Genomic DNA, 26,024 nt, shown 5'->3' with positions numbered 1-26,024 from the left:
ATTCCACCTAATCATGATATCAAGGAGTCTCTCAAAGTCATGAGAATTTCCATTGATGAGTGCAAAGAAAGAACCGCTAGGATGCATGCTAAGAAAGATTGCTTTGTGAAGGCGTGTTCTTCTAGTTTTTATGAGAATAAAGATGAAGATCTAAAAGTAATTGATGTGTCCCCTATTAAATCCTTGTTTTGCAATATGAATCTTGATAATCATGGGACTGGAGATGATTCAACTTTAGTTAGAAGGCGTCCCAAAAATTCGGAGTTTTTAGATCTTGATGCTAAAATTGTTAAAAGTGGGATTGAAGAGGTTAAAACTTTAGAAAGCAACGAACCCACTATCTTGGATTTCAAGGAATTTAATTATGGTAATTGCTCTTTGATAGATTGTATTTCCTTGTTGCAATCCGTGCTAAATTCTCCTCATGCTTATAGTCAAAATAAAGCTTTTACTAAACATATCGTTGATGCTTTGATGCAATCTTACGAAGAAAAACTTGAGTTGGAAGTTTCTATCCCTAGAAAATTTTATGATGAGTGGGAACCTACAATTAAAATTAAAATTAAAGATCATGAATTCTATGCTTTGTGTGATTTGGGTGCTAGTGTTTCCATGATCCCAAAAACTTTGTGTGATTTGCTAGGTTTCCATGAATTTGATGATTGTTCTTTAAACTTGCACCTTGCGGATTCCACTATTAAGTAACGTATGGGAATAATTAATGATGTTATTATTGTTGCAAATAGGAATTATGTGCCCGTAGATTTCATTGTTCTTGATATAGATTGCAATCCTTCATGTCCTATTATTCTTGGTAGACCTTTCCTTAGAACGATTGGTGCAATTATTGATATGAAGGAAGGGAATATTACATTCCAATTTCCGTTAAGGAAAGGCTTGGAACACTTCCATAGAAATAAAATTAAATTACCATACGAATCTATTATGAGAGCCACTTATGGATTGCCTACCAAAGATGGCAATACTTAGATCTATCCTCGCTTTTATGCCTAGCTAGGGGCATTAAATGATAGCGCTTGTTGGGAGGCAACACAATTTTATTTTTATTCCTTGATTTTTGCTCCTGTGTAGTAATAAATAATTTATCTAACCTCTGTTTTGGTTGTGCTTTTTGTGTTTAATTAGTGTTTGTGCCAAGTCGAACCGTTGGGAAGACTTGGGGAAAGTCTTTTTGGTCTTCCCGTAAAATACCGAAACTTTAGCGCTCACGAGAATTGCTGCCATTTTTTATTGGATAGTGCTATTTAGTTAATTATTTTTTCAGATGATTAATAGATAAATTCCTCACGTCCAGAAATTTATTTTAGAATTTTTGGGGTTTGAGAAGTTTGCGTTAGTTACAGATTACAACAAACTGTTCTGTTTTTGACAGATTCTGTTTTTCGTGTGTTGTTTGCTTATTTTGATGAATCTATGGTTAGTAATGGAGTTTATGAACCATATAAAAGTTGGAATACAGTAGGTTTAACACCAATATAAATAAAGAAGGAGTTCATTACATTACCTTGAAGTGGTGTTCTGTTTTCTTTCGCTAACGGAGCTCACGAGATTTTCTGTTAAGTTTTGTGTTGTGAAGTTTTCAAGTTTTGGGTAAAGATTTGATGGATTATGGAACAAGGAGTGGCAAGAGCCTAAGCCTGGGGATGCCCAAGGCACCCCAAGGTAAAATCCAAGGACACCAAAAAGCCTAAGCTTGGGGATGCCCCAGAAGGAATCCCCTCTTTTGTCTTCGTTCATTGGTAACTTTGCTTGGAGCTATATTTTTATTCACCACATGTGTTTTGCTTGGAGCGTCTTGTATGATTTGAGTCTTTGCTTTTTAGTTTACCACAATCATCCTTTCTGTACACACCTTTTGAGAGAGACACACATGAATCGGAATTTATTAGAATACTCTATGTGCTTCACTTATATCTTTTGAGCTATATAGTTTTTGCTCTAGTGCTTCACTTATATCTTTTAGAGCACAGTGGTGGTTTTATTTTATATAAATAATTGATCTCTCATGCTTCACTTATATTATTTTGAGATTCCTTTAGAACAACATGGCAATTTTATTTTAGGCATAATAAAAACTTTCATATAAGTGCATTGAATACTATGAGAAGTTTGATACTTGATAATTGTTTTGAGATATGGAGATGGTGATATTAGAGTCGTGATAGTTGATTAGTTGTGAATTTGAGAAATACTTGTGTTGAAGTTTGTGATTCTCGTAGCATGCACGTATGGTGAACCGTTTTGTGATGAAGTCAGAGCATGATTTATTTATTGATTGCCTTCCTTATGAGTGGCAGTCGGGGACGAGCGATGGTCTTTTCCTACCAATCTATCCCCCTAGGAGCATGCATGTAGTACTTTGTTTCGATAACTAATAGATTTTTGCAATAAGTATGTGAGTTCTTTATGACTAATGTTGAGTCCATGGATTATACGCACCCTCACCCTTCCACCATTGCTAGCCTCTCTAGTACCGCACAACTTCCGCTGGTACCATAAACCCACCATATACCTTCCTCAAAACAGCCACCATACCTACCTATTATGGCATTTCCATAGCCATTCCGAGGTATATTGCTGTGCAACTTTCCACCATTCCGTTATTATGACACGCTTCATCATTGTCATATTGTTTTGCATGATCATGTAGTTGACATCGTATTTGTGGCAAAGCCACCGTTCATAATTCTTTCATACATGTCACTCTTGATTCATTGCGTATCCCGGTACTCCGCCGAGGCATTCACATAGCGTCATATTTTGTTCAAAGTATTGAGTTGTAATTCTTGAGTTGTAAGTAAAAAGGAAGTGTGATGATCATTATTATTAGAGCATTGTACCAGTGAGGAAATGATGATGGAGACTATGATTCCCCCACAAGTCGGGATGAGACTCCGGACGAAAAAAAAGAAGAAGAAAAGAGGCCAAAAAAAGAAAAAAAAGAAAGAAGGCCCAAATAAAAAAAATAAGAGAAAAAGAGAGAAGGGACAATGTTACTATCCTTTTTCCACACTTGTGCTTCAAAGTAGCACCATGATCTTCTTGATAGAGAGTCTCCTATGTTGTCACTTTCATAAACTAGTGGGAATTTTACATTATAGAACTTGGCTTGTATATTCCAATGATGGGCTTCCTCAAAATGCCCTAGGTCTTCATGAGCAAGCAAGTTGGATGCACACCCACTTAGTTTCTTTTGTTGAGCTTTCATACACTTATAGCTCTAGTGCATCCATTGCATGGCAATCCCTACTCACTCACATTGATATCGATTGATGGGCATCTCCATGGCCCGTTGATACGCCTAGTTGATGTGAGACTATCTTCTCCTTTTTGTCTTCTCCACAACCACCATTCTATTCCACCTATAGTGCTATGTCCATGGCTCGCGCTCATGTATTGCGTGAAAGTTGAAAAGGTTTGAGAACATCAAAAGTATGACACAATTGCTTGGCTTGTCATCGGGGCTGTGCATGATTTAAATATTTTGTGTGGTGAAGATAGAGCATAGCCAGACTATATGATTTTGTAGGGATGAACTTTCTTTGGCCATGTTATTTTGAGAAGACATAATTGCTTAGTTAGTATGCTTGAAGTATTATTATTTTTATGTCAATATTAAACTTTTATCTTGAATCTTTTGGATCTGAACATTCATGCCACAATAAAGAAAATTACATTGAGAAATATGTTAGGAAGCATTCCACATCAAAAATTCTGTTTTTATCATTTACCTACTTGAGGACGAGCATGAATTAAGCTTGGGGATGCTGATACGTCTCCAACGTATCTAAATTTTTTGATTGTTCCATGCTATTATATATATATATATTCTGTTTTGGATGTTTAATGGGCTTTATTTTACACTTTTATATTATTTTTGGGACTAACCTATTAACCCAAGGCCTAGTGCAAATTGCTGTTTTTTGCCTATTTCAGTGTTTCGCAGAAAAGGAATATCAAACGGAATCCAAATGTAATGAAACCTTCGGGAGAGTTATTTTTGGAACAAACGTGATCTAGGGGACTTGGAGTGGACGTCAAGAAACAATCAAGGAGGCCACGACGTAGGGGGGCGCGCCTACCCCCCTGGGCGCGCTCTCCACCCTCGTGGGCCCCTCGTTGGTCCACCGACCTACTTCTTCCTCACATATATATATATATTCATATACCCCAAAAACATCCAGGAGCACCACGAAACCCTATTTCTACCGCCGCAACCTTCTGTACCCAAGAGATCCCATCTTGGGGCCTCTTCCGGAGCTCCGCCGGAGGGGGCATTGATCACGGAGGGCCTCTACATCAACTTCATGGCCCCTCCGATGATGTGTGAGTAGTTTACTTCAGACCTTCAGGTCCATAGCTAGTAGCTAGATGGCTTCTTCTCTCTCTTTGGATCTCAATATAATGTTCTCCTCGATTTTCTTAGAGATCTATTCGATGTAACTCTTCTTTTTGCGGTGTGTTTGTCGAGATCCGATGAATTGTGGGTTTATGATCCAGATTATCTATGAACAATATTTGAATCTTCTCTGAATTCTTTTATGTATGATTGGGTTATCTTTGCAAGTCTCTTCGAATTATCAGTTTGGTTTGGCCTACTAGATTGATCTTTCTTGCAATGGGAGAAGTGCTTAGCTTTGGGTTCAATCTTGCGGTGCTCGATCCTAGTGACAGAAAGGGAAACGACACGTATTGTATTGTTTCCATCAAGGATAAAAAGATGGGGTTTATATCATATTGCATGAGTTTATCCCTCTACATCATGTCATCTTGCTTAAGACGTTACTCTGTTCTTATGAACTTAATACTCTAGATGCATGCTGGATAGCGGTCGATGTGTGGAGTAATAGTAGTAGATGCAGGCAGGAGTCGGTCTACTTGTCACGGGCGTGATGCCTATATAAATGATCATGCCTAGATATTCTCATAATTATTCACTTTTCTATCAATTGCTCGACAGTAATTTGTTCACCCACCGTAATACTTATTCTATCTTGAGAGAAGCCACTAGTGAAACCTATGGCCCCCGGGTCTATTTTCCATCATACAAATTTCCAATCTATTTTATTTTGCAATCTTTACTTTCAATCTATATCATAAAAATACCAAAAATACTTATCTCATTATTATCATCTCTATCAGATCTCACTCTTGCAAGTGGCCGTGAAGGGATTGACAACCCCTTTATCGTGTTGGTTGCGAGGTTCTTATTTGTTTGTGTAGGTACGAGGTGACTCGCGCGTGGTCTCCTACTGGATTGATACCTTAGTTCTAAAAAACGGAGGGAAATACTTACGCTGCTTTACTGCACCACCCTTTCCTCTTCAAGGGAAAACCAACACAATGCTCAAGAGGTAGCAAGGGGTTCAGCCTTTGGAAGGAGCATGCGATACTTTAGGCTTCCGAAACATTGAGCGCGAGCGAAATACCCACTGGGCCGGCTGGCGTCAATCCGGCGGGGCCGGGTTGGCGAGCAGCCGGTCGTGCAACAACTTTAAAGTGGCGGCGCTAGGTTGGGAGATCTGGCGGTTCTTTGACTTAGTGCTCGTGGCGTGCTGGTTCTTTGGTCTCATGTGCTTGCCAGCCAATAGCCGAAGCCGTTTCTGCGGCTTAGGGCGAAGTGACAGGCCGTGGCGATCCAACGCGTCAGGAGCTGCTAAGGGAAACTACGGGGGGCCAAGCCGGCCAGCCCCCGGGTCGAGCGAGTCGACCTGGTGGTCGGGTTGGCTTAAGAGGAAAGTAATGCACAAATGTAGGGGACACAATAGCTTGGTTGCAAAAAGGGCAGCCCCCGAGCGTCGCTCGGGGATCCCATAGTTTTTAGATGATTACAAAAAGCAGTGATACATACGTGCACACGGCTAACTATAAAACGGGTGGAGGAGCTCCGCATTCCATGGCTGGGTTGTTTCTTCGCCGACGGTGTCCCTCTTGCGCTTGCTTGACTTGCGGGCGTCGATGAGGTAGTACGCGTTGCGATCGCACAAGGCCTTGCTGACGATGAAGGGGCCCTCCCATGGGAAGGACATCTTGTGTTGGCCGGTCTACTCTTGGACGAGCCGGAGGACGTGGTCTCCCTCCTGGAAAGCGAGGGGCTTGATCTTCTTGTTGTGGTAGTGCCTCAGGCCTTGCTGGTAGATGGCTGAGTGACTGAGCGCTAGGAGACGTGCTTCTTCGACCAGGTCGACGCTGTCTTCACGGGCTTCCTTGGCTTCGGCTTCCGTGTACATCGTGACACGCGGCGAGTCGAACTCGACGTCGGTTGGGATGATGGCTTCTGCTCCGTAGACGAGGAAGAATGGGGTGAACCTGTCGGATTTTGGGTTCCGGTAGACCCTTGAGGTTCGAACACTGGGGTGCGCGTGGAGATTTCGCCTCCTACCTACCTGCACCCCTCTGCCTCGTTAAGGTCTAAGATATGGAAAGAATAACAAGAGGGACACAAGGTTTATGCTGGTTCGGGACACTGTTGTGGTGTAATACCCTACTCCAGTGTGTGGTGTGGTGGATTGCCTCTTGGGCTGATGATGATGAACAATACAAGGAAGAACAGCCTCGCGAGGATCTGTTCTTGGCTGGGGGGATGAACTGCTGGGAGGAGTTCAGTCACCCTTCTCTTTCTCTCTCTCTGATCCCTTGATCCTTCGATTCATCGATCCCTTCACCTGCGGGTGGCCGGTCCTATTTATAGAGGCCCTGGTCCTCTTCCCAAATATCGAGCGGGAAGGGAGCCAACAATGGCGGGCTAATTTGAAGGGGGACAGCTAGTACTAGCTACCCTGACAAAAGTAGTCTTCGCCTGCGCAAAGCTCTGGTCGTGATGCCGTCTTGGGCTCCACGATGACCTCCGTCTTGCAGTCCTTCCGGTCTTGGTCTTGTTGCACCGAAATGGCAACCTTTGCCTAATGCCTCGGTACTCCGCGGCTGCGCTTGCCCCCTTTGCACCAAAGAGGAAAGGAGGACATTGCGCGGGCTGGCACCCGCCTGGCGCCCTTGGTCGTCATGGCTTGCGTCACGGGCACCTCGTGAGGTACCCCGCCTTGGTCTCTCCGCCTCCTCGTGAGCCAGCCTGACAAGGCTGTGCCTGACGAAGCTCCGCATCGTCCGCCCCGTGAGGCTTGGCCCCTCGCGAGGGTCTTGGGTTTGTGTTGGTGAAGATGGGCCGCGCTGGGCCCCCCTTTTGAGCCACGCCGCAGGCCGCAGGCAGGCAAGTCTGGGGACCCCCGTTCCCAGAACGCCGATAGTAGCCCCCGGGCCCAAGGCGCGCCCGGACTTGGTCGTGCAGGGAGGCGGAAGGGCAAGAGCGAAGCGCCGCGGGCCCTAACAGCCTGCGGCCTTGGACGCCGCGTGGCGGTTGATTGGACGTGGGCGCCTTAGCAACCGTGCGAGTTGATAGAGGAGCGGCATCCACCTAGGCTTTGCTTCCTGCTTTCCCCGGTTGCTGCTCAGATCCCCTTTCTTGCGCCTCTCCTTCCTTCCTCCAAAATTTCCAGATCTACTCCGACCATGTGACCTAGGAAGCCATGGCGCCTCGTCAGCCCCCGGTCGTAGCTTGGTACTCGTCTTCCCTCGACCCGCCGAACGTGTCGGAGGCGAGCCTTGCCCGGTTGCGCCGGATGGCGACGGCGCGGGGCATCAACGGGGTGAAGGTGTTCAAAGCTGGCTCCGCCACCCCTGAGGGTCAAGGGAGCACCTTCTATCCGTTCTTCGTAAGTGCCATTGCTGCTAGCCTGATGCCTCCCTTCTCCGAGTTCTTCTTCTCTGTCCTCCGCCATTATAAGCTACAGGCTCTGCATCTCCACCCCAACTCCGTCCTTCTCCTGGCAATCTTCGCCTATTACTGCGAGGCTCACGTAGGGGTGCAGCCCTTAGTGGCTTTGCTACGCCATTACTTCTACCTCCGGACCTCTCGCGGTACTGCTTCCGCGTGCGCGAGCTTCGTCGCGTACGGTGGCGCCATTGCCATTTCGAACCCCGGGAAAAGGATTGAGGGCTTCAGGAGCAAGTGGGTCTTGGTGGATGCTGGGCGCATCCACCCTCGGCTGATCTTGCCCACGAAGCAGCCCACGAGCTCCAGCGATTGGGGTCGAGCGGAGCTCGCGGACCCCCGCGCGAAGCTGGTGTTGGAGAAGATGGACGCGGATCTGAGGCCGGCCAACATGGCGGCGGCGAAGCTGACCGGCGCGTCGCTGCTAAGGGAATTCCTGGAGCACAAGTTGGCTCTTCTTCGGCAGTACTCACTTCCGATGTGGAGGCCCGTCTGAGCCCCGCGGCCTTAGCCGACGGAGATCTGGCTGCGGTCCTCCAATCTCTGGTCGGGGGCGATGTGGCGAGGTTGGTGGGCGCTCCTACGCCCTTGTTCCTCCACGACGACTGGGAGCAGGTAGTGGAGTCCATGCCCGTCTTCAACGGGGATGGGCCCGTGCCCATGGAAACTCCCGAGGAACCGGTGGACGTGCCCTCCGACGAATCCAGCGAAAAGGAGGAAGGAGGGGAGCGGGAAAAGGGCCTGACTCTGAGGCGACTGATGGAGAGTGGAGGGCTCCCCTCCCCCGGCGCAGGTCCCACGTTCTCCGCCTCTCTCCGAGCGATGACGACAATGATGACGACGAAGATGACGACGAGGATAACGACGAGCAGGACAGCGGGAGCTCGCCCCCGATCCCGAAGAAGGACAGGACTGGGCTGATCTCCCGCGGGTTTGCGCCAGCCCCGAGGCGGACCACAGACGCACCTTCCGCCTCCAAGCTTCCTGAGGTTGACCCTTCCAGCCGGCTTTCAGGCTTCAAATTTGGCCCGAGGCCGCTTGAGCTCACTGGCGACGACCCGTAAGCATTCGATTCTTGTCTTTATTTCTTGCTCTGCTTCTGAGGCTTGATGTCCGCATCTCTTGGATAGGCTGGCGCCCGCAGCAAAGAAGCCGAAGGGAGCTCCCGAGGTTCCATCCGTGGCAGTGCCTCTGCCCGCGAAGGAGGGTGACCGTGACGCACAGGCTTCTCCTGCCCGGTCGTCCTCGGGAGGCCTGGCTGAGCCGGCTGGGGCGAGCTCAGCCCCCACGGCCCAAGTGGCTCCCGAGGTGCTCTTGCCTGCCGCCGCCACTACAGCTGTCGGGGCGCGGCAGACTCCGCCTCAGGATGTTGTGGCCGCGCTGCCACCTTCTCCTCCTACTCCACCGGCTGCTATCTCTCCGACTCCTTCTGCCGTTCTGGATCATGCTATTGCTGAGCTGGACTGACTGCGGCAAGATCTTCTTGGCGCCGACCCCCGCTTGGTGGCCGGGCGCTTGGAGCTGGCTTCAGGATGGGTTCGCTCCGACGCTTCGATTCGGGCGACGCTGGTCCAGGCCTCGACGGTATGCGACGAGGAGAAGCAGGCCATCCTTGAGGCAAAGGCTGCTCGTGACGCAGCCCTGGGGGAGGTGGTCGACATCCGTGGATGTTGCAAGGCGCTGGAGGACGAGCTGCAAGACTTGCGGGACCAGCTCACGAACGAGGTCCGCCTTCGCCAAGAGCAGGAAGAAGGCGTGAAGGCTCGCGAGGCGGCCGTCAAGGAGAGGGAGGTCAAGCTCAGGAAATGCCGCGACCGCCTAGGCGCGCTGGAGCAGGAGTTGGGGGCGAGGAAGGCCAAGCTGGACGACGAGGCCCTGGTTCTTGCCGAGGACCGCGTGGCCTTCACGGAGATGGAGGCGAAGGCTCGCTCCTCGCTGAGGACGCTTTACGACAGCGGCCTGGAGAGCCCACTGGCTGGCGCCGAGGACGGCCCCGCCAAGCTGCTTCCCTTCCTGGTTCGCGCTCTTGAAGATGTCACCCTTGGCCTTGGCCCCACGGCCGAGGCCAAGGCGCGTGTCCTGTCTTCTGCAGCACTGACGACGAGGCCCAGATTTGCGGTGCGGCTGTCTTGCCACACGGACGGATGCTGAGACGATGCTTGCTGCTCGTCCCCCGCCGGGCTGGTGTTGGCGTTGATGGCAGGTGACGGGGAACGGCGAGGACGCCTGCCGACAGGGGCCGTCTGGGCGACGCGGGAAGCGAGAGCGGCCCGGTGCTCGGCGCGGGCCCGACGAGCGTCAGACATGGGCGTGATGGTCGGAGGAGAACGGGGTGGTGGAAGACGAATCCCGGCGCACCCCTACCTGGCGCGCCAAATGTCGGATTTCGGGTTCCGGCAGACCCTTGAGGTTCGAACACTAGGGTGCGCGTGGAGATTTCGCCTCCTACCTACCTGCACCCCTCCGCCTCGTTATGGTCTAAGCTATGGAAAGAATAACAAGAGGGACACAAGGTTTATACTGGTTCGGGCCACCGTTCTGGTGTAATACCCTACTCCAGTGTGTGGTGTGGTGGATTGCCTCTTGGGCTGATGATGATGAACAATACAAGGAAGAACAGCCTTGTGAGGGTCTGTTCTTGGCTGGGGGGGATGAACTGCTGGGAGGAGTTCAGTCACCCTTCTCTCTCTCTCTCTCTCTCTCTCTCTCTCTCTCTCTCTCTTTGATCCCTTGATCCTTCGATTCATCGATCCCTTTACCCTGCGGGTGGCCATTCCTATTTATAGAGGCCCTGGTCCTCTTCCCAAATATCGAGTGGGAAGGGAGCCAACAATGGCGGGCTAATTTGAAGGGGGACAGCTAGTACTAGCTACCCTGACAAAAGTAGTCTTCGCCTGCGCAAAGCTCTGGTCGTGATGCCGTCTTGGGCTCCACGATGACCTCCATCTTGCAGTCCTTCCGGTCTTGGTCTTGTTGCACCGAAATGGCAACCTTTGCCTGATGCCTCGGTACTCCGCGGCTGCGCTTGCCCCCTTTGCACCAAAGAGGAAAGGAGGACATTGTGCGGGCTGGCACCCGCCTGGCGCCCTTGGTCGTCATGGCTTGCGTCACGGGCACCTCGTGAGGTACCCCGCCTTGGTCTCTCCGCCTCCTCGTGAGCCAGCCTGACAAGGCTGTGCCTGACGAAGCTCCGCGTCGTCCGCCCCGTGAGGCTTGGCCCCTCGCGAGGGTCTTGGGTTTGTGTTGGTGAAGATGGGCCGCGCTGGGCCCCCCTTTTGAGCCACGCCGCAGGCCGCAGGCAGGCAAGTCTGGGGACCCCCATTCCCAGAACACCGACAGAACCCGGTCGACCGGTTTGGCGTGGTGCGGAGACTTCAGAGGACGGCCGATAACTCGTCGCGCCAGCTGCCGGACGAACAGATGAGCGGCTTGACGAGTCGCTGCTTGATGCCAGATAGGATGAGGCCGTTGGCCCGCTCGACCTGGCCGATGGACTGCGGGTGTGCAACGGAAGCTAGGTCGAGGTGCGCGCCCTTGGTGAAGTTGGTGCCATTGCCCGTGATGATGCTGTTCGGCATGCCGTAGCGCACCGCGATGTCCTTGATGAATCGAACGGCTGTCGGGCCGTCCAGCTTCTTGATTGGCCTTGCTTCGATCCATTTTGTGAACTTGTCCACCGCCACCAGCAAATGCGTCATGCCGCCTCAAGTGGTCTTGAAGGTCCCCACCATGTCGAGTCCCGAGACCGCGAAGGGCCAGGCGATCGGGATGGTCCAGAGTGCCGATGCCGGCTGGTGGCTGCGCTTGCTGAAGCGCTGACATCCCTCGCACTTGAGGACGAGCAACTCTACATCCTCGAGGGTCGTGGGCCTGTAGAAACCATGGCGGAAAGCCTTGGCCACCAGGGACCGTGAGGTGGTGTGGTGCACGCACTCGCCCTATTGTATGTCGAGGAGGATCTCAATGCCCTTATCCTGGTCGACGCAGTGTTGGAATACGCTGGTGGAGCTGCGCTTGACGAGCTCGTTGTTGATGATGTTGTAGGAGGACGATCGGTGCTGCACTTGCCGAGCTTCAGTCTTGTTCATGGGGAGGACCCTGTTCTCCAGGAACTCCGAGATGGGCAGGGCCCAGGATGGTGCCGTCACCATGGCGAAGACGACCACTATTTCGGGTTCTGGGGCGGGAGCCCCCGAGCCGGGTTCAGCAGCCCCCGTGTCGGTGTCAAAACCGGCGGATCTCGGGTAGGGGGTCCCGAACTATGCGTCTAGGTGGATGGTAACAGGAGGCGGGGGACACGATGTTTACCCAGGTTCGGGCCCTCTTGATGGAGGTAATACCCTACGTCCTGCTTGATTGTTCTTGATAATATGAGTAGTACAAGAGTTGATCTACCACGAGATCGAAGAGGCTAAATCCTAGAAGCTAGCCTATGGTATGATTGTGTGTTGTTGGTCCTACGGACTAAACCCTCCGGTTTATATAGACACCGGAGGGGGCTAGGGTTACACCGAGTCGGTTACAAGGAGATCTACATATCCATACCGCCAAGCTTGCCTTCCACGCCAAGGAGAGTTCCATCCGGACACGGGACGAAGTCTTCAATCTTGTATCTTCATAGTCCAACAGTCTGGCCAAACGATATAGTCCGGCTGTCCGGATACCCCCTAATCCAGGGCTCCCTCACCCCGGGTCGGGTTCGGCAGTCCCCGTGCCGGGTTCGACAGTCCCTGGGCCGGGTTGAGGCGTGGCCTAGTCGGGTGGGACGTGGATGGACTCGGAGTCCGGAGACGGCTTGACGGACGGCTTGTGCAGATGCTCGAGGGAGACACCGAATGGAATGGACTTTCGAGACGAAGCGATCTTGGTGAGCATGTCGGCCGCCTCATTCTCTGTGCGCGGGACGTGGAGGAACTCACAACCCTCAAAGAATTCGGACAGCTTCTGGACGAGGAAACGGTAGCTCGCCATGTTGGAGTCGCGGGCGTCCCACTCATTGGAGCACTGCTGCACCACCAGGTCCGAGTTGCCGTAGGACAGGATGCGCCAGATGCCGAGTTCCTTGGAAAGCCGGAGGCCGTGCACAAGGGCTTCATATTCAGCGACGTTGTTGGAGGCGGCGAAGTGGATCTGCAGCGCGTACTTGAGCCGGTCGCCCTTAGGGGAGGACAGCACGAGGCCGGCCCCTAGGCCAAGTCGCTTCTTCGAGCCGTTGAAGTGCATGCGCCAGTGCATCGAGTCTCGTGGCGGCGACACGTACTGGGTCTCGGTCCAGTCGACGAGGAAGTGGCCAAAGCTTGGGACTTGATCATGGCGCGGGGTTCATAGAGGATGGTATGGCCGGCTAGCTCGAGCGCCCACTTGGCGACCCGGCTAGAGGCATCCCAGCACCCGATGATTTCGCCGAGAGGGGCCGTGCTGACCACGGTGATGACATGCTCTTGGAAGTACTGCTTCAACTTCTTGGTGGTGAAGTACACACCGTAACATATCTTCTGGTAGTGCGGGTAGTTCTGCTTTGAGGCAGAGAGCACCTCTCTCAGGTAGTAGACGGGACGTTGGACGGCTTGGACCTTGTCCTTCTCTGGTTGCTCGACCACCATCACCGTGCTGACCGACCACGAGTGTCGGTGTCAAAACTGGCGGATCTAGGGTAGGGGGTCTCGAACTGTGCGTCTAGGCCGGATGGTAACAGGAGGTAGGGGACACGATGTTTTACCCAGGTTCGGTTCCTCTTGATGGAGGTAAAACCCTACATCCTGCTTGATTAATATTGATGATATGGGTAGTACAAGAGTAGATCTACTACGAGATCAAAGAGGCTAAACCCTAGAAGCTAGCCTATGGTATGATTGTTGTTCGTCCTACGGACTAAAACCCTCCGGTTTATATAGACATCGGAGAGGGCTAGGGTTACACAGAGTCGGTTACAATGGTAGGAGATCTACATATCCGTATCGCCAAGCTTGCCTTCCACGCCAAGGAAAGTCCCTTCCAGACACGGGACGAAGTCTTCAATCTTGTATCTTCATAGTCCAGGAGTCCCTCCGAAGGTATAGTCCGGCTATCCGGACACCCCCTAATCCAGGACTCCCTCAGTAGCCCCTGAACCAGGCTTCAATGACGACGAGTCCGGCGCAGATTGTCTTCGGCATTGCAAGGCAGTTTCCTCCTCCAAGTACTTCACAGAAGATTTTGAACACAAAGGTAGTGCCCGGCTCTGCAAAATAAGTTTCCACATATTGCCATAGAGAGAATAATATTTACACAAATCTAATCTGTTGACATATTCCATAGCGTGACATCACACCACGGCCAAGTCTTTGTTCAAATCATTTTACTGTCCCACCTCAGCGCGTTTAGCGAGGCTGTTTCCTTGGCACTTCTTGTCAAAGCAGAGATCATGTCCCCTTATTCCAGGATTCTCATCAATACGGGCGTGGGTAACCCAACCCTACCTGTTGGTATGTTTTCTCGATCAAAGGCGAGTCCCAAACGGTCACGGGGAGGGCTCTTGGTATTCAACCTCTTATAAAGAGACCAAGGCCTTACTCCTTTCTTTCAATCCCAAATGAGTTCGCCCTTCGCCTCGAGTTCCAACACCCAAGGCTCCAGATTTCAGGCGCTTCGGACCTTCGACAATGTCCGGTTCCGACCTTCGAGGCTGATGGATGCCCTCCTCCGTCACGGAGGAGGACGTGCTGAAGTTGAGAGAGGCCAGGTTCTTGACCGACGAAATCTGGCATAGGCTGCCTGCTCAAGGGCAGGTCATTCCCACTCCCAAGCCTGGTGAGAGTGTGGTGTTCATGTCTCACTTCCTTCGGGGGCTAGGCTTCCCGACGGATCCCTTCATGAGGGGGATCATGTATTATTATGGGCTGGAATTTCACAACTTAGCCCCGGAGTCCATCCTCCATATTTCCTCATTCATCGTCGTGTGTGAAGCCTTCTTCCTTATTACTCCTCACTTCGGACTATGGCTCAAGACCTTCAAAGTAGAGCCGAAGATGATCGAGGGACGGCACACGGAGTGCGGAGGTGCTTTTATAAGCAAGAATGCTGGTGCTCCATGGCCCGAGGGCTCTTTTCAAGAGGAGTCCAGCTTATGGCAACGAGAGTGGTTTTATATCACCGCTCCTAGGAGCACCAAGTGGGTGGCGCCACCTTCCTTTCGCTCGGGTCCACCACCCCAGCTAGTGTCATGGGTCAATAAAGGACTGGACTGGGGTCTGTCCAATGACGTGCCCTTGTTGCAGGGCCGCATTCGAGATCTCCTAGAAAGAGATATCAGTCTGGTCGCGGTGACACAGGTTATGCTGATTCGCCGAGCTCTGCCCTGCAAACGTCGCCCCCTCCGCCTGTGGGAGTTCAATCTGGAGGGACCACGAGCTCTCCAGCATTTTATGGGCGCGACGCCCGTGGAGATGTACAAATTGTTCTTCTGATCACAAGCAATGTGTCCGGACTTGACCGAGGACGCAGGTCTGAGCTGCAACCGCCCGGATACTCAAGTAAGTAGCCCTGTGCCCGGACTCGCAATCTGCATATTTATAAAATTGCCCTTAAAAGAGATGTCCTTTAAACAGGAGTGGATAGCGAAAGCAAAGCTAATCAGGTGTCCGGCCCCCCTCCCCGAGACTACGCCGGGTCCCATGCTAGTCAGGGTGTTGGAGGTTGTGCCTTCGGAGGAAAGCGAGGGAGGGGACAAGGAAGCTACGACCTCCTCGAAGGAGGCTGTTTGGAAGGGAGGAATCGAAAATTCCTCTCCTCAGGGGAAGAAGAGGACCGCCTCTGAAGACCCGGAGACCATGGCCTCAAAGCGGGGGAAGAAATCTTCGCCAGAGGGTCCTGTGCTGGGGGATACTTCGGCCGAATTATGCCCTCAAGGGGATCAGCCCTCCACCGAGCCGTAAGTAGAGAGGAGTTTTCTTTTTAGGAAATGAGAGAAATCCCTGCTTTATATCTGAGAAAAGTAATCGAAAATTTACCTTGTAGCTCAGACCTTAGCCCTTCTCAGCAGAGCTCGTCTTCGAGGGATCTTCTTCCGGAGATGATGGAGAGCGGAACGCCTCCCCCTGCCATACCGCCTTGCGAGGCGGGAGACCCTGAGGTATCATCGCGGAGGGTTTCTCCGAATCCGGCAGGGCTGGAAGGTAGTCATATGGCCCCCAAAAGCCCTCCGCGTCCGGCCTTCGAAAAGGGCCATCGGACGAGTCCGGCACCGTCTGGTGCGCGGTCGGAGGAGTTGAAGGATCTGCTAGTGCGAGCATCTATCTCAGAGGAGCACCGTGCATTGATGGGTACGGTGATTGAGAGGATTTCATCCGCGGAGAGCAGATTGCACGAGGCCGTCAGGAGTTTACTGACGGGTTTTGAGGTACGTGAGATAATGTACCCTTTTTGGACAGTTGCGCATAAATAAGATGCGCCCTGTGTAGATAGTAGCCCCTGAGACTCTGTGCGTTATCAAAAGTGACGGCGCGCAGAGGATCATAATCCCAGGTCTAATATGCCGCCTTCATACGTAGGTGGCGAAGTGTCGGGTGGCCATCCGGACTAATGAATTTGCCGCGCTAAAGCGGCAACTTGATGTGGCATATGCCGACATCGCGCTTGTCAACAAGCGGCTTAACGAGGCACAAGGTATATAATTACTCCGGCGGCACCTGGTAAGAGGAGCTTTATGCCAGTATCTTACAATGTGTGCGCTTGATGCAGATGGTGCTGCTGCCATGGAGAATCTTCGGGCGGAACTTGCCCGAGCCAAGGAGCAAGCCAGAAAAAGTGATGCGGCTGCCGGAAAGGCAATTGAAGAGCTGAAAGCCGAACAGGCTGCTCACTGCCGAAGCAAGAAGGAAATTGTCGGTGTTCTGGGAACGGGGGTCCCCAGACTTGCCTGCCTGCGGCCTGTGGCGTGGCTCAAAGGGGGGCCCAGCACGGCCCATCTTCATCAACACAGACCCAAGACCCTCGCGAGGGGCCAAGCCTCGTGGGGCGGACGACACGGAGCTTCCTCAGGCACGGCCTCATCAGGCTGGCTCTCGAGGAGGCGGAGAGATCAAGGCGGGGTACCTCAGGAGGTGCCCGTGACGCAAGCCATGACGGCCAAAGGCGCCAGGCGGGCGCCAGCCGCGCCGTGTCCTCCTTTCCTCTTTGGTGCAAAGGGAGCAAGCGCAGGCGAGAGCATCAAGCAAAGGCACCCGTTTCGGTGCAACGAGACCAAGACCAGTCCAACGGCAGGGAGGAAGTCATTGTGGAGCCCAAGCCAGCGTCACCACTAGAGCCTTTGGCAGGCGAGGACCAACTTTAGTCAGGATAAGTGTACCAGATGTTCCCCTTCAAAATGGCCAATTGTTGGTGCCCTTCCCGCTCAATATTTGGGAAGAGGCCCAGGGCCTTTGCCTATAAGTAGGACTAGCCACCCCCAGGGTAGAGGGGGTTGGAGATCGATCAGAGAGACATTGAGGGGAAAATCAGAGAGAGAGAATCAAGAAGAGAGAGAGAGAAGGGTGAGTGAACTCCTCCTAGCAGTTCATCCCCTCAGCCAAGAACAGACCCTCGCAAGGCTGTTCTTCCTTGTATTGCTCATCATCATCAGCCCAAGAGGCAATCCACCACACCACACACTGGAGTAGGGTATTACACCACAACGGTGGCCCGAACCAGTATAAACCCTGTGTCTCTTGTGCTGTTCTTTCCATAGCTTAGATCTTAGCGAGGCGGAGGGGTGCAGGTAGGTACAAGGCGAAATCTCCGCGCGCACCCCAGTGTTCGAACCTCAAGGGTCTGCCGGAACCCGAGATCCAATATTTGGCGCGCCAGGTAGGGGTGCACCGGAGTTTTCCCTTCCGCCACCGCCATGATCTGCCTCGCGATGAGTAGCGCGTCGCCCACTCCGGTCGCCGGCGCCAGCACGGGGGCCGGACAAGTTCAACCCAACGACGCCGCCGCGCTACGGCGGCGCGACTGATCCGCTGGCCTTCTTGCTGGCGTACGAGGAGGCCACCCTCGAAGCTGGAAGTGACGATAGGGTCATGGCCAACTGGCTCCCCATGGCCCTCACCGGCGCTCCGCGCGCATGGCTGCTCCACCTGCCAGCAGCCTCCGTGGCCTCTTGGGAAGAGCTCCGTAGCCTCTTCCCCGCCCACCACGCTACACCAACACCCCCGGTCGTCGCGGCCCTCCTGGGTGGCTCGCAAGCGCCGCCTACAAGTCACCATGTCAAGCCGTTCGTTCGCCGGGTCAGCGCCACTTCCACACGGCAGGGGGCTCCCCCGGACCGGGCGGCGCCCAAGGCCGGCCTGACCTTCAGCTCGGAGGACCACCCCTCCAACTTGGCCTGCTCGGATGCGCTCCCCATGCTGTGCACCCCCACCATCTGCCAGGTGGCCGTCACCAGAACTCTCATCGATGGCGGTGCGGGCCTCAGCGTGCTCTCGATTGAGGCCCTCAACCTCCTCTGCATACCCCTGGAACGGCTGCAACCTAGCCAGCCCTTCTCAGGCGTTGGGGGCGGATCATCCAGCCCGCTGGGACAGATCCGGCTCCCAGTAACCTTCGGCACCTACAACAACTTCCGCACGGAGCTGGTCGACTTCGACATCGCCCCCATCGGCCTCCCCTACAACGCCATCCTCGGCTACCCAGCGCTGGCCCAGTTCATGGCCGCGACGCACCCGGCGTACAACCTCATGAAGATGCCCGGGAGCAGCGGTGTCCTCACCGTGTACGGGGACACCGGAGACGCGCTGCGAGTGCTCAAGCTTGCCTTCAAGACGGCGGCATCGGCACAGCCCGCCGACTCGGAGACCCCCGAGCCCAAGGGGGCTGCACCCGCCAAGAAGAAACAGTTGTTCACCCAAGACAAGGCAGAAACCAAGCAGATACCCGTCGATGAGGACGGGTCCACCAACGCCACTTTCACCATAGGCGCCAACCTTGAACCCGAGTAGGAGGAGGCCCTGGTCAGGTTCCTGCGCGCAAACAAGAAGGTATTCGCTTGGGAGCCTGAACAGTTGGCGGGGATCCCTAGGAGCGTAATCGAGCATCACCTCAACGTGTGCCCCAACGTGCGCCCTGTGAAGCAGAAGGCAAGGCGGCAGTCCACAGAAAAGAAGGCCTTCATCATCCAAGAGACCCGCAAACTAGAAGCTGCTGGGGTCATTCGCGAGGTCCGATACCTGGATTGGTTGGCCAACCCTGTCGTTGTGCCAAAGAAGGGAGGGAAGGAGCGCATGTGTGTCGACTTCACCAACCTCAACAAGGCATGCCCGCAAGATCCGTTCCCGCCCCCCCCCCCGCATCGACCAGATCGTCGATTCCATCGCAGAATGCGACCTGCTATGATTCTTGGATGCCTTCTCTGGGTATCACCAGATCAAGATGGCGGTAGAAGACGTCGAAAAGACAGCCTTCCTAACCCCGTGTGGGGTGTACTGCTACACATGCATGCCATTCGGGCTGCGTAACGCAGGGGCGACCTTTCAGCGGCTGATGCACATCACCTTGGGCCCGCAGCTCGGGAAGAATGTTGAGGCTTACGTCGATGACATTGTGGTGAAGTCTCGGGAGGCCAGGACCCTGATACAAGACCTGGAGGAAACCTTCGTGAGCCTCAACGTAGTGTACCTGCGGCTCAACCCAGAGAAGTGTGTGTTCGGAGTCCCCTCGGGCAAGCTCTTGGGTTTCCTCGTGTCCCACCGAGGCATCGAGGCTAACCCGGAAAAGGTCAAGGCGGTCGAGGACATGAGCCCGCCAAAGACCCTCAGAGAAATGCAGAAGCTCACTGGGTGCGTGACCGCGCTAGGGCGCTTCATCTCCAAGTTGGGGGGGGGGCGAGCGCTGCCTTTCTTCCAGCTAATGAAGGAAAAGGGGCCCTTTGAATGGACTGAAGAGGCCGACAAGGCATTCCAGGATCTCAAGAGATACCTGACCAGCCCTCCGGTCATGGTGGCTCCACGCCCTCATGAGCCCCTGGTGCTTTACCTCGCCGCCACTCCCTACTCCGCCAGCGCAGCCCTGGTGGTGGTTAGGGAGGAGCGTCGAATCAAAACCACAGCAGCAGCCCGGGACAAGGCAAAACAGGAACAAGGAAGGCCCACAGAAACCACCACCGCGGCTGAGGAGGATCAGCCGCCGCAGAGGAGTGCACCGGAGGCGGAAGAGGCCCCTCTCCCAGATGGCCATCCTCAGGAGGCCTCATCGCCTCAGGAGGCGCCATGGTCTCCGGAGGGCGCCACTAGCACTGACGCACCCAACCTCGTTGAGCACCTAGTGTACTTCGTCAGCACGATGTTGCGGGACGCGAGGGCACGGTACCCCATGCCTCAGAAGCTCCTCCTCACGCTACTGGTGACCTCGCAAGCTGCGGCACTATTTTTAGGGTCACCCCATCAAGGTCATCTCGGCATACCCCCTGGAGAGAGTGCTCAGGAGCCCTAACTCAGCTGGAAGGGTCGCCGAGTGGAACATAGAACTGCAAGCGTTTCGGCTCGAATTCAGCATGACCAGAGTCATCAAGGGAGCAGCATTAGCGGATTTTGTGGCAGAGTGGACGGAGGCACCAGGCCTCAAGGCCAACGAGGATCGGTCCCTCTCCCCGGGAAGCGAGGCGCCAGAAGGCTGGGTCATGTACTTCGATGGGGCATTCTCCAGGCATGGCGCTGGGGCTGGGGCGGTGCTTATATCGCCCACTCAGGACAAGCTCTACTACGCTGTACAGCTCTGTTTCCAGCGAGGTGAAAAGGTCTCCAACAACATAGCGGAGTATGAAGGTTTAATAGCGGGCTTGAAGGCCGCAGCTGCACTGGGGGTGAAACGCCTCACCATCAAGGGCGATTCGTAGCTCCTTGTCAATTTCTCCAACAAGGTCTACGAGCCGAAAGATGAGCACATGGAAGCCTACCTTGCGAGGTCCGCAGGATGGAGAAGCAGTTCTGGGGGTTGGAGTTACAGCATGTGCCCCGTGGCACCAATCAGGAGGCCGACGACATCGCCAAACGGGCGTCCAGGCGGTTACCTCAGGAGCCTGGCGTCTTCGAGGAGCGGCTCTTCAAGCCCTCAGCCCTGTCGTCATTGTCAAACATGGCTCAGCCTCGGGAGGAGCTCCCCCAGCCACCTGCCTCAGGAGCCCCGGTCTGTGGCCCGGCCTCAGGAGCACGCCTGCTCCTGACGATGGAACCTCAGGAGGGGTGCTGGATTACGGAGCTATGGAGTTACTTAACACAAGGGACCCTGCTGGAGAAGGAGGAGGAAGCGGAGCGTGTGGCACGGCAGGCCACGACATACTGCATCAAGGATGGAGAGCTCTACCGGAAGCGACCAAATGATGTATCCCTGCGCTGCATCTCCAGGGAGGAAGGAAAGGAACTGCTGGAAGATATACACGACGGAGACTGTGGACATCATTCATCATCACGGACCCTCGTCGGCAAGGCGTTCCGCATTGGGTTTTATTGTCCCACCGCACTCAATGACGCCGTCGAACTGGTGAAAGCTTGTCAGGCCTGCCAGTTCCCCGCCAAGCAGATCCATCAATCGGCAGGAGGCCTGCAGACTATACCCCTTTCGTGGCCATTCGCAGTCTGGGGGTTGGACATCCTGGGCCCATTTTCTCGGGCGCCAGGGGGCTACCGCTACCTCTACGTCGCCGTGGACAAGTTCACCAAGTGGGCTAAAGTAGAGGCCGTCGGCACCATCCCCGCGGGTTCCGCGGTCAAGTTCATCAGGGGCATCGTGAGCCGGTTCGGGGTGCCAAACCACATCATCACAGACAATGGTTTGCAGTTCACCAGTAACCTCTTCAAAACATACTGTGCTAACGTTGGAACGCAGATATGCTACGCTTCGGTGGCGCACCCCCGAAGCAACGGCCAGGCCGAGCAAGCCAACCAGAGGTCCTGAGGGGCCTCAAGACCAGGACGTTCAAGAAGAAGCTGGAGGCCTACGCAGAGGTTAGTACGACGAGCTTCAGTCCGTGTTGTGGTCCATTCGCACAACCGCGACCAAGCCGACTGGAGAGACCCTGTTCTTCCTGGTCTACGGAGCCGAAGCGGTCCTCCCTCACGAGGTCGGACGTTGCTCCGCGCGGGTCCTGGCGTTCGACGAGGCGCAGCAGGACGCCATGCGGGGGATGGACCTCGTGCTGGGGGAGGAACGTCGCCGAGAAGCCGTGCTGCGAGCGGCGAGGTACCAACAAGCACTGCGACGATATCACTGCTGCAACATCCGCCCCAGAACTCTCGAGGTAGGAGACCTCGTGCTCAGGCGGGTTCTCTCCAGGGAAGGACTGCACAAGCTCTCTCCCATGTGGGAGGGCCCGTTCAAGGTTGTTCATGTTTCCAGGCCCGGCTCCGCACGCTTGGAGACTCAGGAGGGGGTGCCGGTCCAGAACGCATGGAACATCCAGCACCTCCGGAGGTTCTACCCCTAAAAAGGCCCAGAGCCTGTGAAGAAGGAGAATGCCTGTGAAGACTATCCTTTTTGGAAAAGGCCTAGAGCCTGTGAAGAAGGCAAATGCCTGTGAAGCTGTCGCGTTTTGGAAAAGGCCCAGAGCCTGTGAAGAAGGCGAATGCCTGTGAAGCTGTCGCGTTTTGGAAACGGCCCGGAGCCTGTGAAGAAGGCGAATGCCTGTGAAGCTGTCGCGTTTTGGAAAAGGCCCCGAGCCTGTGAAGAAGGCGAATGCCTGTGAAGCTGTCGCGTTTTGGAAAAGGCCCGGAGCCTGTGAAGAAGGCCAACGCATGTGAAGCTCGCCGCCCGTGACACTCTCACGTAATAATGAGTTGGGGCTGTACACGCCTCGGAGTCTCAGGAGTGCCGGCCTCAGGCCCTGGGGCTCCCTCCCACGCCCAGTGGCAGCACTTAGCTCCGCGCTGGTGAGAAGACGTCGAAGACTAGATCAAGTGCCGGACGTGGCTTTTTCATTTGCTTTCCGCAGTTAGCTTGTTCATTCTCATTCGAAGTTTTATTGAAGTTGTTGCCGTCTTTGGCTTGTGGTTCTTCGACTTTTCTCTCTCCTGCCTCGATTTCTCTTATGCAAGGCCTCGTGAGGGGTGCAGCCGAGCGCCCTCGCGAGTGTTCCTGTCCTAGCCGTTCAAAGGTTTCGCGACCTGGGTCCATTACAGGAGCACCCCTCTAGTCCGTGCCCCATGGGCACCGCGACACGAACACAGGGCCTGGGTCGGTCGCCCCCCCACGGCTGGGGCCGGGAACTATCCACGCACGGGCACGTAGCCGGAAGGCACGATAACGGAAGCAAAGCGATGATTAACAGCAGTAACCCAAACACGCCCCCGCGGGGCTCCACGCTACTGTCTTTTTACGCAGGAAAAAGGAAAAGAAAGAACAAATCAGGCGCAGCTCGCCTCACATCGGCCTGCAGGGAAGACTCGGGCTGCCTCCGGGGCTCAAGCAGACTCCCTCTCGCGCTTCACCAAGGCGCGACGGCGGGCAGACACGCTACCACCTCCCAAGAAGGTACGACGGCGTGGAGGCTGACCGCGGCCACCGCTAGAAGAGTCGCCGCCTGAAGAAGAACCGGTGAAGCTTGGGGAACCCTGAGCGCCGCCAATCACGCGAGCGCTGTCCTCTCCATCATCGCCGGGGCTGGGTTCCTGGCCGCAGTCGTCATCCTCAGGGCAGCACCCTGCGCGGCGACCATCTTCCCCAAATACCCTCACGTAGAGGGTGGCATCACCGTCAAACTTGAAGTGCAGGGTGCACCGACGGCTCAGGCCACGCGCGCGGGCAAACGTCTGCCAACCGCAGGTCAAGGCCAGGCTCCCGGCTGCGGAGACCTCCAGTGAAGCCCATGAGGCCCGGCTGCAGCATCTGTCTGCCTGAAGCCAAAGGCCGCCCGGAGCGCCAGCCGGGAGCTCGCGGAGGAGGAAGCGAGGAAGTTGAAGCCGGGTGCTAGTCGGCTCCGCCGACCAAACAACGAACTCCGGTAGCACCTCTGCAGCGCGAAAGCGCGGCCTAGGGGGACGCGCGACCAAAGCGCGCCCCCCGGCCGCAGCAGTCCGCCCGTCACCGTGCTGGAAATCGTCTCCACGGCCGCGGGGAGCTGCCGTGGTGGCCACAGGATGTTTGCGAGGGCGCCCTCGGCCGTGCTTGGGCGGGGGAGAGGCAGGCTCAACCTGGCGAGTCTTCCCCTTCTCTGCGGCCGAGAACCTCCTCAACAGGGCCATGAAGAAGAAGGAGAAGCAAAGGGGGATGAACTGGAAGGGCGCGCGACGATCCGTACTTATAGTCGGCGAGGGCCAACTGTCGGCCCCCACGAACGTAGGTAATCATGACTCGCTTGGCATGTAGGGACTTGTCCAATCCATGCAGTTGCTGAGGCGCCGTGGGGAAGCGGAGACGCCCACGTCCAATCAACCGCCACGCGGCACCCAAGGCCGCAGGCTGTTAGGGCCCGCGGCGCTTCGCTCTTGCCCTTTCGCCTCCCTGCACGGCCAAGTCCGGGCACGCCTTGGGCTCGGGGGCTACTGTCGGCGTTCTGGGAACGGGGGTCCCCAGACTTGCCTGCCTGCGGCCCGCGGCGTGGCTCAAAGGGGGGCCCAGCACGGCCCATCTTCATTAACACAGACCCAAGACCCTCGCGAGGGGCCAAGCCTCGCGGGGCGGACGACACGGAGCTTCCTCAGGCATGGCCTCATTAGGCTGGCTCGTGAGGAGGTGGAGAGATCAAGGCGGGGTACCTCACGAGGTGCCCGTGACGCAAGCCATGACGGCCAAAGGCGCCAGGCGGGCGCCAGCCGCGCCGTGTCCTCCTTTCCTCTTTGGTGCAAAGGGAGCAAGCGCAGGCGAGAGCATCAAGCAAAGGCACCCGTTTCAGTGCAACGAGACCAAGACCAGTCCAACGGCAGGGAGGAAGTCATTGTGGAGCCCAAGCCAGCGTCACCACTAGAGCCTTTGGCAGGCGAGGACCAACTTTAGTCAGGATAAGTGTACCAGATGTTCCCCTTCAAAATGGCCAATTGTTGGCGCCCTTCCCGCTCAATATTTGGGAAGAGGCCCAGGGCCTTTGCCTATAAGTAGGACTAGCCACCCCCAGGGTAGAGGGGGTTGGAGATCGATCAGAGAGAGATCGAGAGGAAAATCAGAGAGAGAGAATCAAGAAGATAGAGAGAGAGAAGGGTGACTGAACTCCTCCTAGCAGTTCATCCCCTCAGCCAAGAACAGACCCTCGCGAGGCTGTTCTTCCTTGTATTGCTCATCATCATCAGCCCAAGAGGCAATCCACCACACCACACACTGGAGTAGGGTATTACACCACAACGGTGGCCCGAACCAGTATAAACCCTGTGTCTCTTGTGCTATTCTTTCCATAGCTTAGATCTTAGCGAGGCGGAGGGGTGCAGGTAGGTAGAAGGCGAAATCTCCACGCGCACCCTAGTGTTCGAACCTCAAGGGTCTGCTGGAACCCGAAATCCGACAGAAATGGCCGAGATGGCTGTGAAGCTGAAGAGCGCTACTGACCGTTGCAAGCTTCTTGAAAAAGAAGATCAGGCGGAATAGACGGACCTGGAGAAGGCCGTTGCCGATGCCAAGGATGCTCGCTCTGCGATGAGAGCTATGAAGGAGGAGCTGCGTCAGGACGGAGAGATCGTGGCTGGAAAGCCCTTTATGCTGCGGAGGAAGTTCTGTGATCCTAAACATGCTCCATTAAACCGGATGTGGAGTACGACGGACACCTATCTAGATTTGGCAGCGAGTGCCGCAGATGCGGCCGAACACTTCCGAGATCAAGAAGATCGCGAAGTGGAAAGGCTCATTTGGTCGCAGTTCCACAATCCAGAGCGTCCACTGTCATTAGCCGATCGTTTGGCCGAATGGGCCGAGCTGAATAGGTTGTCCGGACTCGCCATGAAGTATGTCATGACTCATCTGTCGCCAGAGAGGCCAGAGCCGAAAAATTATTTCAACTTGGTGCAGTAGTTCCTTTGTGCCGTGCCGCATATCGATGCGATGAAGAGTTCAGCGTGCATAGAGGGTGCGCGGATGGCTCTTGCCCGTGTCAAGACATACTGGGCGGAAATGGAGGCCACCGCTGTTACATCCCCAGACTCGGATGGAAGCCGAGTACCCGCTGAGCATTATTTTCAGGAAGTTCTGCAAGGCGCTCGTTTAATAGAGGCGCAGTGCTCGAAGGATACTATATTCGAATAGCATATATTGTTGTAAAACAATATTTTGATAAATTGTAGAAGCTTTTTATACCTGTGCCTGCAAGTAT

The 26,024-nt window shown here is 54.6% G+C and overlaps 1 protein-coding gene across 1 annotated transcript; it reads right to left on the bottom strand.

Moving 5' to 3' along the window:
* Positions 1-11,493: 11,493 nt before the first annotated feature.
* On the bottom strand, positions 11,494-11,940 carry LOC147984564 (uncharacterized). Its single transcript, XM_087541159.1, has 2 exons — positions 11,788-11,940; positions 11,494-11,727 (listed from the first exon to the last, which is right to left on the bottom strand). Exons 1-2 carry the CDS (start codon positions 11,938-11,940, stop codon positions 11,494-11,496), a joined length of 387 nt encoding a protein of 128 aa, XP_087397285.1.
* Between the last annotated feature and the right edge of the window lie 14,084 nt (positions 11,941-26,024).

Source organism: Triticum urartu, chromosome 2A, assembly GCF_056163025.1.
Source record: "Triticum urartu cultivar PI428250 chromosome 2A, HENAU_Tu73, whole genome shotgun sequence".
In the NCBI taxonomy this organism is placed as follows: Eukaryota; Viridiplantae; Streptophyta; class Magnoliopsida; order Poales; family Poaceae; genus Triticum; species Triticum urartu.
This window is presented reverse-complemented; position numbering and strand designations above follow the sequence as displayed.